Source organism: Pelobates fuscus, chromosome 6 (assembly GCF_036172605.1).
Source record: "Pelobates fuscus isolate aPelFus1 chromosome 6, aPelFus1.pri, whole genome shotgun sequence".
Lineage (NCBI taxonomy): Eukaryota > Metazoa > Chordata > Amphibia > Anura > Pelobatidae > Pelobates > Pelobates fuscus.
Genome location: NC_086322.1, coordinates 297,832,350 through 297,845,288, shown reverse-complemented (window position 1 = coordinate 297,845,288; position 12,939 = coordinate 297,832,350). Strand labels below are relative to the sequence as shown.

At 43.4% G+C, this 12,939-nt stretch overlaps 1 protein-coding gene across 1 annotated transcript in view; it reads left to right on the top strand.

Annotated features, from left to right (window-relative positions):
- The window catches only part of COL9A3 (collagen type IX alpha 3 chain), a 52,456-nt gene that overhangs the window by 13,101 nt on the left and 26,416 nt on the right, over positions 1 to 12,939 (top strand). Inside the window, exons 6-15 of the mRNA XM_063459581.1 lie at positions 22 to 57; positions 452 to 475; positions 3,540 to 3,593; positions 4,550 to 4,603; positions 6,176 to 6,217; positions 8,434 to 8,490; positions 8,995 to 9,048; positions 10,936 to 10,989; positions 11,582 to 11,635; positions 12,846 to 12,899. Coding sequence (XP_063315651.1) covers positions 22 to 57; positions 452 to 475; positions 3,540 to 3,593; positions 4,550 to 4,603; positions 6,176 to 6,217; positions 8,434 to 8,490; positions 8,995 to 9,048; positions 10,936 to 10,989; positions 11,582 to 11,635; positions 12,846 to 12,899 — 483 coding nt within the window. The remainder of the gene's footprint in view (positions 1 to 21; positions 58 to 451; positions 476 to 3,539; positions 3,594 to 4,549; positions 4,604 to 6,175; positions 6,218 to 8,433; positions 8,491 to 8,994; positions 9,049 to 10,935; positions 10,990 to 11,581; positions 11,636 to 12,845; positions 12,900 to 12,939) is intronic.

Genomic DNA, 12,939 nt, shown 5'->3' with positions numbered 1-12,939 from the left:
GTGATGTTTTGTATATTTTAGGGAGATATTGGACCTCCTGGGCCAGATGGACCTCCGGTACGTAAAGAATCCGCCAAATCTAGACTGGACGTGAAGGAGTGACCCTTACTTTATGTGCTATGTGACAGTAGATCAACTGGGAGATTGTGATTAATTAAACGTTTTGTGGGATTCTATTGGTTGTATGTCCTACAGCCATAATGCGATCTTCAAAATAGAACCCAGACAATCGACTGGTATGTCTACAAAGGGCATAAACCATGGATTAAAAAGATTAGAATGGAAAATGAAATGGAAAAAATACAGAATTTCACACCGACATCCTGTTTCTATAATGCAGTATTACCATACCATCACTAGTTCATACTAGCTGTGCAGGTAGTGAGAGTTTTACTGTGATAAGATGCTTTACTCCTTACTAATTTTTTTATGTTTCTTGGTTTTCTTTTAGGGTCGAGGACCTTCAGGACCTCCTGTAAGTGTGACCTTTATCTACCAAATGATTTCACCTTTCTCCATAAAAGAGATTGGTCCTTGGGTGACATTTCACCATTACAGACACTGGGCCTTGGGTGACCTTTCTCCATCACAGAGACTTGGCCTTGGCTGATCTTTCTCCATCACAGAGACTGGGCCTTGGGTGACCGTTTTTCAGTAGAGAGACTGGGGCTTGGGTAATCTTTCTCCATCACAGAGATTGAGCCTTGGTGACCTTTCTCCATTAAATAGACTGGATCTTGGGTGACTTATCTCCATCACAGAGACTAGGCCTTGGGTGACTTTTTAAGATAACAGAGAGTGGAGTTTGGGAGACCTTTCTCCATCATTGAGACTGGGCATTGAGTGATCTTTCTCTGTTAAAGAGACTCGGTCATGGGTAACCTTTCTCCGTCACAGAGACTTGGCCTTGGGTGATCTCTCTCCAATAGAGAGCCTGAGCTTTGTGTGACCTTTCTCCATCATGGAGACTAGGCCTTGGAAGACCTTTCTCCATTAGAGAGACTAGGCCTTGGGAGACCTTTCTCCATCACAGAGACTGGGCCTTGGGAGACCTTTCTCCATCAGAGAGACTGGGCCTTGGGAGACCTTTCTCCATCAGAGAGACTGGGCCTTGGGAGACCTTTCTCCATCAGAGAGACTGGGCCTTGGGAGACCTTTCTCCATCACAGAGACTGGGCCTTGGGAGACCTTTCTCCATCAGAGAGACTGGGCTTTGGGAGACCTTTCTCCATCAGAGAGACTGGGCCTTTGGAGACCTTTCTCCATCACAGAGACTGGGCCTTAGGAGACCTTTCTCCATCACAGAGACTGGGCCTTGGGAGACCTTTCTCCATCACAGAGACTGGGCCTTGGGAGACCTTTCTCCATCACAGTGACAATGCATTGGGAGACCTTTCTCCATCATTGAGACTAGGCTTTGAGTGATCTTTCTCTGTTACAGAGACCGGGTCTTGGGTAACCTTTCTCCATCACAAAGACTGGGCCTTGGGTGATCTCTCTTCAATAGAGAGCCTAAACTTTGGGTGACCTTTCTCCATCACAGAGACTAGGCATTGGAAAACCTTTCTACATTACAGAGACTAGACCTTGGAAGACATTTCTTCATTACATAGACTAGGCCTTGGGTGACCTTTCTCTACCAAATGATTTCACCTTTCTCCATAAAAGAGATTGGTCCTTGGGTGACATTTCACCATTACAGACACTGGGCCTTGGGTGACCTTTCTCCATCACAGAGACTTGGCCTTGGCTGATCTTTCTCCATCACAGAGACTGGGCCTTGGGTGACCGTTTTTCAGTAGAGAGACTGGGGCTTGGGTAATCTTTCTCCATCACAGAGATTGAGCCTTGGGTGACCTTTCTCCATTAAATAGACTAGGCCTTGGGTGACTTTTTAAGATAACAGAGAGTGGAGTTTGGGAGACCTTTCTCCATCATTGAGACTGGGAATTGAGTGATCTTTCTCTCTTAAAGAGACTCGGTCATGGGTAACCTTTCTCCGTCACAGAGACTTGGCCTTGGGTGATCTCTCTCCAATAGAGAGCCTGAGCTTTGTATGACCTTTATCCATCATGGAGACTAGGCCTTGGAAGACCTTTCTCCATTAGAGAGACTAGGCCTTGGGAGACCTTTCTCCATCACAGAGACTGGGCCTTGAGAGACCTTTCTCCATCAGAGAGACTGGGCCTTGGGAGACCTTTCGCCATCAGAGAGACTGGGCCTTGGGAGACCTTTCTCCATCAGAGAGACTGGGCCTTGGGAGACCTTTCTCCATCAGAGACTGGGCCTTGGGAGACCTTGCTCCATCAGAGAGACTGGGCCTTGGGAGACCTTTTTCCATCAGAGAGACTGGGCCTTGGGAGACCTTTCTCCATCAGAGAGACTGGGCTTTGGGAGACCTTTCTCCATCAGAGAGACGGGGCCTTAGGAGACCTTTCACCATCACAGAGACTGGGCCTTGGGAGACCTTTCTCCATCACAGAGACTGGGCCTTGGAAGACCTTTTTCCATTAGAGAGACTGGGCCTTGGGAGACCTTGCTCCATCAGAGAGACTGGGCCTTGGGAGACCTTTTTCCATCAGAGAGACTGGGCCTTGGGAGACCTTTCTCCATCAGAGAGACTGGGCTTTGGGAGACCTTTCTCCATCAGAGAGACGGGGCCTTAGGAGACCTTTCACCATCACAGAGACTGGGCCTTGGGTGACCTTTCTCCATCACAGAGACTGGGCCTTGGGAGACCTTTCTCCATCACAGTGACAATGCATTGGGAGACCTTTCTCCATCATTGAGACTAGGCTTTGAGTGATCTTTCTCTGTTACAGAGACCGGGTCTTGGGTAACCTTTCTCCATCACAAAGACTGGGTCTTGGGTGATCTCTCTTCAATAGAGAGCCTAAACTTTGGGTGACCTTTCTCCATCACAGAGACTAGGCCTTGGAAAACCTTTCTACATTACAGAGACAAGACCTTGGAAGACATTTCTTCATTACATAGACTAGGCCTTGGGTGACCTTTCTCCATTACAGAGACAAGGCCTTGGAAGACCTTTCTTCATTACATAGACTAGGCCTTGGGTGACCCTTCTCCATTACAGAGACTGGGCATTGGTGACCTTTCTCCTTAACATAGACTGGGCCTTGGGTGACCTTTCTCCATCACATAGACTGGGTCTTGGGTTGCCTATTTCCACTTTAAGTGATTCCAGTTGGATCTTGGGAGATCATGATATAGAATGCAATTCCAGTATGCATTTAGATAGTGTATTATCATTAGCTGGAACATAGACATTCCGTTTCTGATTGTGTTAGAGCCTGTGTTCAGATAGGATTGTGCAAGTAACCATATGTTGTTGATGAAGCGATATTGAAGCACTTGCTCACTTTTTTATATTATTTGAAAGATAGCTCCCACATATTGATTAGATCCTAGTGTTTAACTGACTTGTATGAAGTTGTCACCATCCCAGTGAGTCTACCCTAAACTGCAAGATACTCCCATCACTACAGGCTTCTCACTGTCTGTTCTTTGCCTCCTTTCAGGGTCTGGCGGGACCCAGCGGATTACCCGGTGGACGCGGACCTCAAGGCCCCTTGGTAGGAACTCTTATTTCTTTACCCACTAATATACTGAAAGCCACTGTTACCTCCATCTCAACCACAACTGTTCCACAGAAATCCGATGGTGTTGTTTTTGGGATAGCCCAAAGCTTCCAGTGACACTGCTGGTTAACATGATAGGGATCAGTATGCAGTTTATTAAAAAAAAATACATCACCCTTTTATCGATAGGGCTCTGTTTACATAAATTGTAGTTACTGATAAGTTAATGCAGAGTGTGTGAAATTAGAGAAACTGGCCTTTTAAGTTATACCCTACATGAGTCATTGCTCATAACTCTAACATTCCAGGTTTAATCGGTTGTTCAGCAGTGTCATTATGTTGCTTACTTCCTGTGACATTTAATGGTAAAATGGTTGTCCAGTGGGTGGGTGAATAAGCAAAGTAAATATGTACCCTTTATAAATGTATGTGTAAAATACTTCCTTAAACAGAGATACCCTAAAGTTTATGAAAAAGTACCCAAATGTATTCAGGAACCCCTAGCACACATTTCTAGGGTTCGGGAACACTGCTATGTGATACAGGAGGTATTTTTTTTTATTTAGCTTCAGTAAGAGTTTGTTATTAATGTCAAAAAACTCATTTCCAATTTAATGGGTTTAATTAATTAACAAACCTAATGAATAATCCATTTGATGTACTGATAAAATAATATTCTGTGAGCTCCGACTTAGTTTGCCATCTGTCTGCATCTCTTGAAGGAGGAAATGGGAGATCTATTCTGGTGTCTTGTTCCACTAGGGTGTTACCGACCCAATTTATTGGGGGGTGGGGGGGCCTTGAGATGTTGGCCATCTTGGGTAGTACAGGCAGTTTTGGGGCGTTATCACTTTATCACAGCACATGGTGATGTCATTATGCTGATAGCCCCCTCCCCCCAATACTTGTATTTGAACACTTGTAACACTTGTTTATTCCTGATTTTATAGGGACCTTCAGGACCTCAAGGGTTACCTGGTCCTCCTGGCCCACCAGGACCCCCAGTAAGTTTATTTTCATGAGACATCATGCTGATACAGAGGTGCTGGACTATATTAACACACTAATATGTAAATATTAACATGAAGATACGGAAACATACTTATACATAACAATAAAAATATAATATGCAGACTATGGAATATAGTCATGCACGGTTACATAATAACACAAACCAGAAACATAATAACAAATATACACTTGAATAAAGTAACACGTAACTATTGGTACATAGTTACACTCAGATACTGGAACATAGTAACACATAGACACTGGAACATAGTAACAAGTAGATATGGAACATAGTAACAAATCTGTAACAAGTAGACATTTGAACATAGTAGCACAGACACTGGAACATAGCGACATATAGTAATATTCAGACGCCGGAACACTAAGACACCGGAACCCAGTAACACTCGGACACCGGAACCCAGTAACACTCGGACACCGGAACATTAAGTGTTACTATGTTCTAATATGTATGTGTTACTATGTTCCATTGTTTGTGTGTTACTATGTTCCAGTGTCTATTTGTTACTATGTTTCAATATCTGACACTGGAACTTAGTAACACATAGATATTGGAACATAGTGACATATAGACACTGGAACATAGTAAAAATCGGATACTGGAACACAGAAGAAAAAAGACACTGAAACATAGTTACTCCTGAGACCGGAACATAGTAACATATAGTAATATTCAGATACTGGAACATAGTAACATTCAGACACTGGAACATAGTTACTCCTGAGACCGGAAGAGAGTAACATATAGTAACATTCGACACTGGAACAAAGTAACACATAGATATCGCAACAAATAGTCACTGGAATGTGACACTGAAACACTGACACTGACACTGAAACATAGTAACACTCAGACACTGAAACATTGTAACACTCAGACACTGAAACATTGTAACACTCAGACACTGGAACATAGTAGTAGTCAGACACTGGAACAACACTGTAGCACTTAACCCTAGAACATAGTGACATATAGTAATAATCAGACACTGGAACATAGTGACATATAGTAATATTCAGACTCTGGAATACAGTGACATATAGTAATAATCAGACACTGGAACATAGTGACATATAGTAATATTCAGACTCTGGAATACAGTGACATATAGTAATAATCAGACACTGGAACATAGTGTAGGAACATATATTAATCAGACACTGGAACATAGTGACATATAGTAATATTCAGACTCTGGAAAACACAGAAAAACACGGACACTGGAACATAATAAAAAGTAGATACTGAAATGTAATAAAAAGTAGACACTGGAACATAGTAAAACTTGGACACTAGAACATTGTAGCACTCAGACACTGGAACATAGTGACATATAGTAATAATCAGACACTGGAACATAGTGACATATAGTAATATTCAGACTCTGGAACATAGAAATACACGGAAAATGGAACATAGTAACATTCAGACACTGGAACAGATTAGCATGCAAACACTGAGCAATGTACCACCACACATCCGTTTTGGCCCCAGACTCTGAGACCACTAACTCTATATTTACCTATTCTCGTGTCCTTTGCAGGGTCTGCCAGGGGTTATTCCAGATGGTAACGGTGATTTGCAGGTATGTATTAACCCTTCTCCTGCTTTTCTCAGACTGTGACATTTAGTAACACTCCCATCACCCCACAGACAAGATAATGAGCCAGTCCGTTCCTTTGACCCCAATAATGGACTTCCTGAGGTCACGAGGTCAGACGTTTCTTGTAGTTGGCGCCCAGGTTTGCACACATCTCTGGAGGGATTTTGTCCCACTCCTCTTTGCAGATCCTCTCCAAGTCATTAAGGTTTCCAGGCTGACATATGGCAACTTGAACCCTCAGCTCCCTCCACAGATTTTCTATGGGATTAAGGTCTGAAAACTGGCTAGGCCACTCCAGAACCTAAATATGCTTCTTCTTGAGCCACTCCTTTGTTGCCTTGGCTGTGTGTTTTGGGTCATCGTCATGCTGGAATACCCATCCACGACCCATTTTCAATCCCCTGGATGAGGGAAGGAGGTTTTCACCCAAGATTTTACTGTACATGGCCCTGTCCATCGTCCCTTTGATGCGGTGCAGTTGTCCTGTCCCCTTAGCAGAAAAACACCCCCAAAGCATAATGTTTCCACCTCCATATTTGAGGGTGGGGATGGTGTTCTTGGGGTCATAGGCAGCATTCCTCCTCCTCCAAACACGGCGAGTTGAGTTGATGCCAAAGAGCTCTATTTTGGTCTCATCTGACCACAACACTTTCACCCAGTTCTCCTCTGAACCATTCAGATGTTCATTGGCAAACTTCAGACGGCCTGTACATGTGTTTTCTTGAGCAGGGGGACCTTGCGGGTGCTGCGGGATTTCAGTCCTTCACGGCGTAGTATGTTACCAATTGTTTTCTTGGTGACTATGGTCCCAGCTGCCTTGAGATAATTAACAAGATCCTCCCTTGTAGTTCTGGGATGATTCCTCACAATTCTCATGATCATTGACATTCCACGAGGTGAGAACTTGCATGAAGCACCAGACCGAGGGAGACTGACAGTTATTTTGTGTTTCTTCCATTAGCGAATAATCGCACCAACTGTTGTCACCTTCTCACCAAGCTGCTTGGCAAAGGTCTTGTAGCCCATTCCAGCCTTGTGTAGGCCTACAATCTTGTCCCTGACATCCTTGGACAGCTCTTTGGTCTTGGCCATGGTGGAGAGTTTGGAATCTGATGGATTGCTTCTGTGGACATGTGTCTTTTCTACAGGTAAAAAGCTGAGATTAGGAGCACTCCCTTTAAGAGAGTGCTCCTAATCTCAGCTCGTTACCTGTATAAAAGACAACTGGGATTGATAGGGGATGAAATACTTATTTCACTCATTGACATGCAAATCAATTTATAACTGATCATTTCTTTGTCAGTGGACAAACGTTCAAAATCAAATACTTTCTTTCCCTCACTGTATAAATTATAGATACATTCTATCTATGGAGATAGCAGAAAGTAGAGTTTGTTTTGTTATTGATGTTGGGGCCCCCGGGGCCGTGATAATTCCAGCTTGTCCAATCAAACATTCATTGACTTGCTATGGTGGGGGAGACGTCAGAAAAAATCTCTGCCCTTGTCAGATATGGACATTCATGTACCCCATTAGCAATAACGGGTGACTTTCCCAGACAGGAATGGGGGGTTCTGCAGTGCTTCCCTTACAAATCATGCAGCATTGCATCTGGTTTTCAGAGTAGATATAGTACACCATATATTTACCTTCACAGCGCCTCCCTTTCCAAGTCACACATCATAGAGATAAGAGAGATGTCCTGATGCTCGGTTACAATGGTGCCCCAAGCGGCCACACAGCTCGCACACCCATCTTCTGACTGGAAGATTCTGTTAATACGTGCAATCAGTTCGCCATTTGTGATCCATCCGATACCAAGTTGAAAACTTATTTTTTAAGCATTTTAAACAGGAATACAGCATTCCTTACAATCTCCATCCGTTGAACCATATAATTCTCTTTTCTTTAATAACGGGCTTTGTTGTCCTTGAAATTTGGGAATTATATTTTATCTGTATCTTTATTGTTGGAAATATTTTATCGTCACATTATTTCACACACAATTCACTAATTTAGACGCATAGTGATTAATTGAGGTTGAGTTATTAAATGATAACTATAAGTGACATTTTATGGATTTTACAGTACTCCTAGTGTACATCGTTTGTCTCTTTCCTCCAAGCTCTGAATCCCCTGCTTTAGCCTAGAAATATTACTCCTATCACCGAACGAATAACTGTGTCTTCTTCCTGCAGTGCCCGGCTGTGTGCCCGCCTGGACCCCCCGGACCTCCTGGAATGCCAGGATTTAAGGTAAAGTGCCGAATGTTTCCTTATTATATTTAACCGCTATTGACGATGACGCGAATGTGAGCCCATCCATTATGAGCCAGCTTGTGATCTGCTGCATTAATCGTATTCCTTACACCAGGATGGGAGGCCATCGGAATGGATTACGATGATGGTTGCTGTAATCTGTCATTTCTTCCTGTTAGAGATTGGTTACATTTAATGGTTAGTTATCCGTTCTGTCCAATGATGCCGTATGTCCTGAGATCTGCTATTACTCTGTTGTTGTACGAAATTCACTGCACAGAAGATGGAGCGGACTAACTGCGATAAGAAATCCATTATCCATTATAATGGAGGTGTAAAGAATCTGCTCTATTCGATATACCATTCACAACACAGGTGTGGGTAGCACTTGTACAGAATGTAGTTGTAGTTCATTGATACACAGCATTGGTGGAAAGCAATAAAAACCCACAGACTAACGTGTGTACTGCATATTGTGTTCACACTGATCTCTCTTTTCAGGGTCACACAGGGCACAAAGGAGAACGAGGGGAGACTGGGAAAGATGGGCAGAAGGTGAGTCTGTGGAGTAATTCCTAAATCTATACACCCCTGCTCCTGCAATTCACACCCTAAATCTATACACCCCTGCTCCTGCAATTCACACCCTAAATCTATACACCCCTACTCCCGCAATTCACACCCTAAATCTATACACCCCTACTCCCGCAATTCACACCCTAAATCTATACACCCCTGCTCCCGCAATTCACACCTTAAATCTATACACCCCTACTCCCGCAATTCACACCTTAAATCTATACACCCCCTGCTTCCTGTAATTCACACCTTAAATCTACACACCCCATCTCCCGCAATTCACACCCTAAATCTATACACCCCCTGCTTTCTGTAATTCACACCCTAAATCTATACACCCCTACTCCCGCAATTCACACCTTAAATCTATACACCCCTGCTTCCTGTAATTCACACCTTAAATCTATACACCCCAGCTCCCGCAATTCACACCCTAAATCTATACACCCCCTGCTTTCTGCAATTCACACAATTAATCTATGCAACCCCTGCCCCCTCGCAATTCACTCCTTAAATCTATGCACCACTTGTTCCCGCAACTCACACCCTACGTCTATACACACCCTGTTCCCCGCAATTCACACCCTAAATCTAAACACTCCACCCCCCCGCTTCCTGCAATTCAAACTTTAAATCTTTACAGCCCCTGTTTCCTGCAATTCTCAATCTAAATATATACACACTCTGCACACGCAATTCACACCCTAAATCTATACACCCCAGCTCCCGCAATTCACACCCTAAATCTATACACCCCCCCGATCTCCGCAAGTCACACCCTAAATCTATACTCCCTCCCGCTCCCCGCAATTCACACCCTAAATCTATACACCCCAGCTCCCGCAATTCACACCCTAAATCTATACTCCCTCCCGATCCCCGCAATTCACACCCTAAATCTATACACCCCAGCTCCCGCAATTCACACCCTAAATCTATACTCCCTCCCGCTCCCTGCAATTCACACCCTAAATCTATACACCCTCCCGCTCTCTGCAATTCACACCCTAAATCTATACACCCTCCCGATCCCCGCAAGTCACACCCTAAATCTATACTCCCTCCCACTCCCCGCAATTCACACCCTAAATCTATACTCCCTCCCGCTCCCTGCACTTCACACCCTAAATCTATACACCCTCCCGCTCTCTGCAATTCACACCCTAAATCTATAAACCCCCCCCCCGCTTCCCGCAATTCACACCCTAAATCTATACACCCTCCCGATCCCCGCAAGTCACACCCTAAATCTATACTCCCTCCCACTCCCCGCAATTCACACCCTAAATCTATACTCCCTCCCGCTCCCTGCACTTCACACCCTAAATCTATACACCCTCCCGCTCTCTGCAATTCACACCCTAAATCTATAACCCCCCCGCTTCCCGCAATTCACACCCTAAATCTATACACCCTCCCGATCCCCGCAAGTCACACCCTAAATCTATACTCCCTCCCACTCCCCGCAATTCACACCCTAAATCTATACTCCCTCCCGCTCCCTGCACTTCACACCCTAAATCTATACACCCTCCCGCTCTCTGCAATTCACACCCTAAATCTATAACCCCCCCGCTTCCCGCAATTCACACCCTAAATCTATACACCCCCTTCTCCTTTCCAGAAGCGTTGCTGTGTTCAGCCGTGTGTTGTAGTTCCAGGAATATATACAAACTAGATGTTGTATAATGGGGGGATTGTTCTGTAATATGGTATAAATGGTAATAGGTGAAGTTAGTCTGGATACACAAACATTGTGCTATGTTTATATTTTCCATTTACCACAATCTCCGAGCAGTGAATGAGCTATTTATCCAAAAATCTGTTACTCGTTTTTTCTAATTGTAATCTTTGTATGTTCAGGGTGATTCTGGGCCCCCAGGACCTGCTGGAATCCCTGGCAGCGTTGGCTTACAGGTAAACACACACAGCTATTATTATTATTATTATTATTGCAATTTATATAGCGCCAACAGATTCCGTAGCGCTTTACAATGTTATGAGAAGGGATTTAACTATAAATAGGACAATTACAAATAAACTTACAGGAACAATAGGTTGAAGAGGACCGTGCTCGATCGAGCTTACATTCTATAGATCTATGCATCCCTGACATGCAGAGCTTACACTCTTAAACATTATTATAATGAAATATATGCTCTAACAACAGATGGATCAATTATAAAGCTTCCAATATTTCATTCATTGTTCTCTTTCAATACTGCTGGGAGATCATTCCATGTACCCACCACCTTTTTATAGCTGTACAGCTGTATCCTTTCCACACACGGTAACATCGCCTCCTGTATTAATCTTTGCCACTTCTACTGGACGATGATTCCATGTACCGACCACCCTGTCAATGTATTCTCAGAAATATTAAATTACTGTCCTTGACACTGGCTACTAAGTCCAGATAGCTGTAAGATAGTTTGAAATATTTATCTCTTAACGCTAGCCATTCCAGGAATGCCACCTAACACCCCCTAATATCATGTTCTGTTTTCAGGGTCCAAGAGGTTTGAGGGGTGAAGTTGGACCACAGGGGCCCGCAGGAGACAGGGTAAGTGTCGCTCCTATATTCAAGTTTTTCTATTCTTTCTTCTTTCTTTCTTTACTTCATAAACATTTAAATAAATAACGGGGGAAAAAAGAAGAAAAAAACCCAAAAGTTATCACACATCATTTGGTTCTATTTAGATTCGGTACTAGAAAGCACAGTGACTCAATACTAACGAATTGTAAGTTTACTCAGATGTCAAGAGTGAGTATCAAAATATCTCACATCACAGCTCCCAAACCTTGGAGTATCTATGTTGCTTGCCAAAGGATGACCAGTGTAACTCCCCTGGGGGTCTAAGCGATTCCACCTCGGCTACCCAATGTTCGAAGCTGGGAGGATCAAGCAGTTTCCAGCAAGAGGGGATAAGAGATTTGGCTGCTCCAGTCAGAAGCCAAAATAGTGCTTCCATGTGATTGTCTGGAGATACTTTAGGCCAACCCAAGAACACTTGAGGCGGCGTGAGAGAATATTTAAGATGCATATGTTTACTTATAGAACCCAGAACCCAGACCCAGAAAGATGTTATTGCTGCACAGAACCACCAAATATGTTTTATAGAACCTTCTGTGTCCTGACATCTCCAACATTTTTCGGTAACAGGGATACAAAGAGTGTAATAGTGAGGGTGTTCTGTACTACCTAGAGATTAATTTACAGGAGACCTCTTGCACACAGAGGCTAGCGGAGGATAGGACGGCCCTATTGTATATAAACTTCCGGTCCCGTTGTGTTAGCAGAATGTGTAGGGAGAAGGAGGATCCTGTGTAAAGAGTCGTGAAAATTGAAAAGGAACTTTTGCATGTGTCAATCATTCTGCATGTGTCACGCATAGTGTATATGTTCACAGCATTGGTACATTTTTAAGGGGAAACTAAACTGTCTTCCTTTACCTCCAATCTCATAACTCATGAAAAAAAGGTGTAATTAATTTTCAGCATGTCCTATTTCATTGTAATACGAATTACAGAGGATGTCATGTTTTAAAGCTGGTGGTTCGTGGTATTTATTGACTTATAAACGATCCCTGCACACACACATACATACATGCAATTCTGAATTTGGGAGCACATATGGTACTTAGTTTCTTGAATTCAGGTAAAGTTTGCGACATAGAATAATATTTCAATTAGTTATTGTTGGCTTGCACTAGTTACTCTGTCTTAATCTATTTCATTTATCTCCTGTCTGTTTGTTTTTTGTTTGTTTTCAGGGAGATACTGGATTTCGGGGTCCCCCGGGTCCTCCAGGACCCCCTGGGAAGGCTGTACGTATGAATTAAGCATGTTCCCCATCCTACCGACACT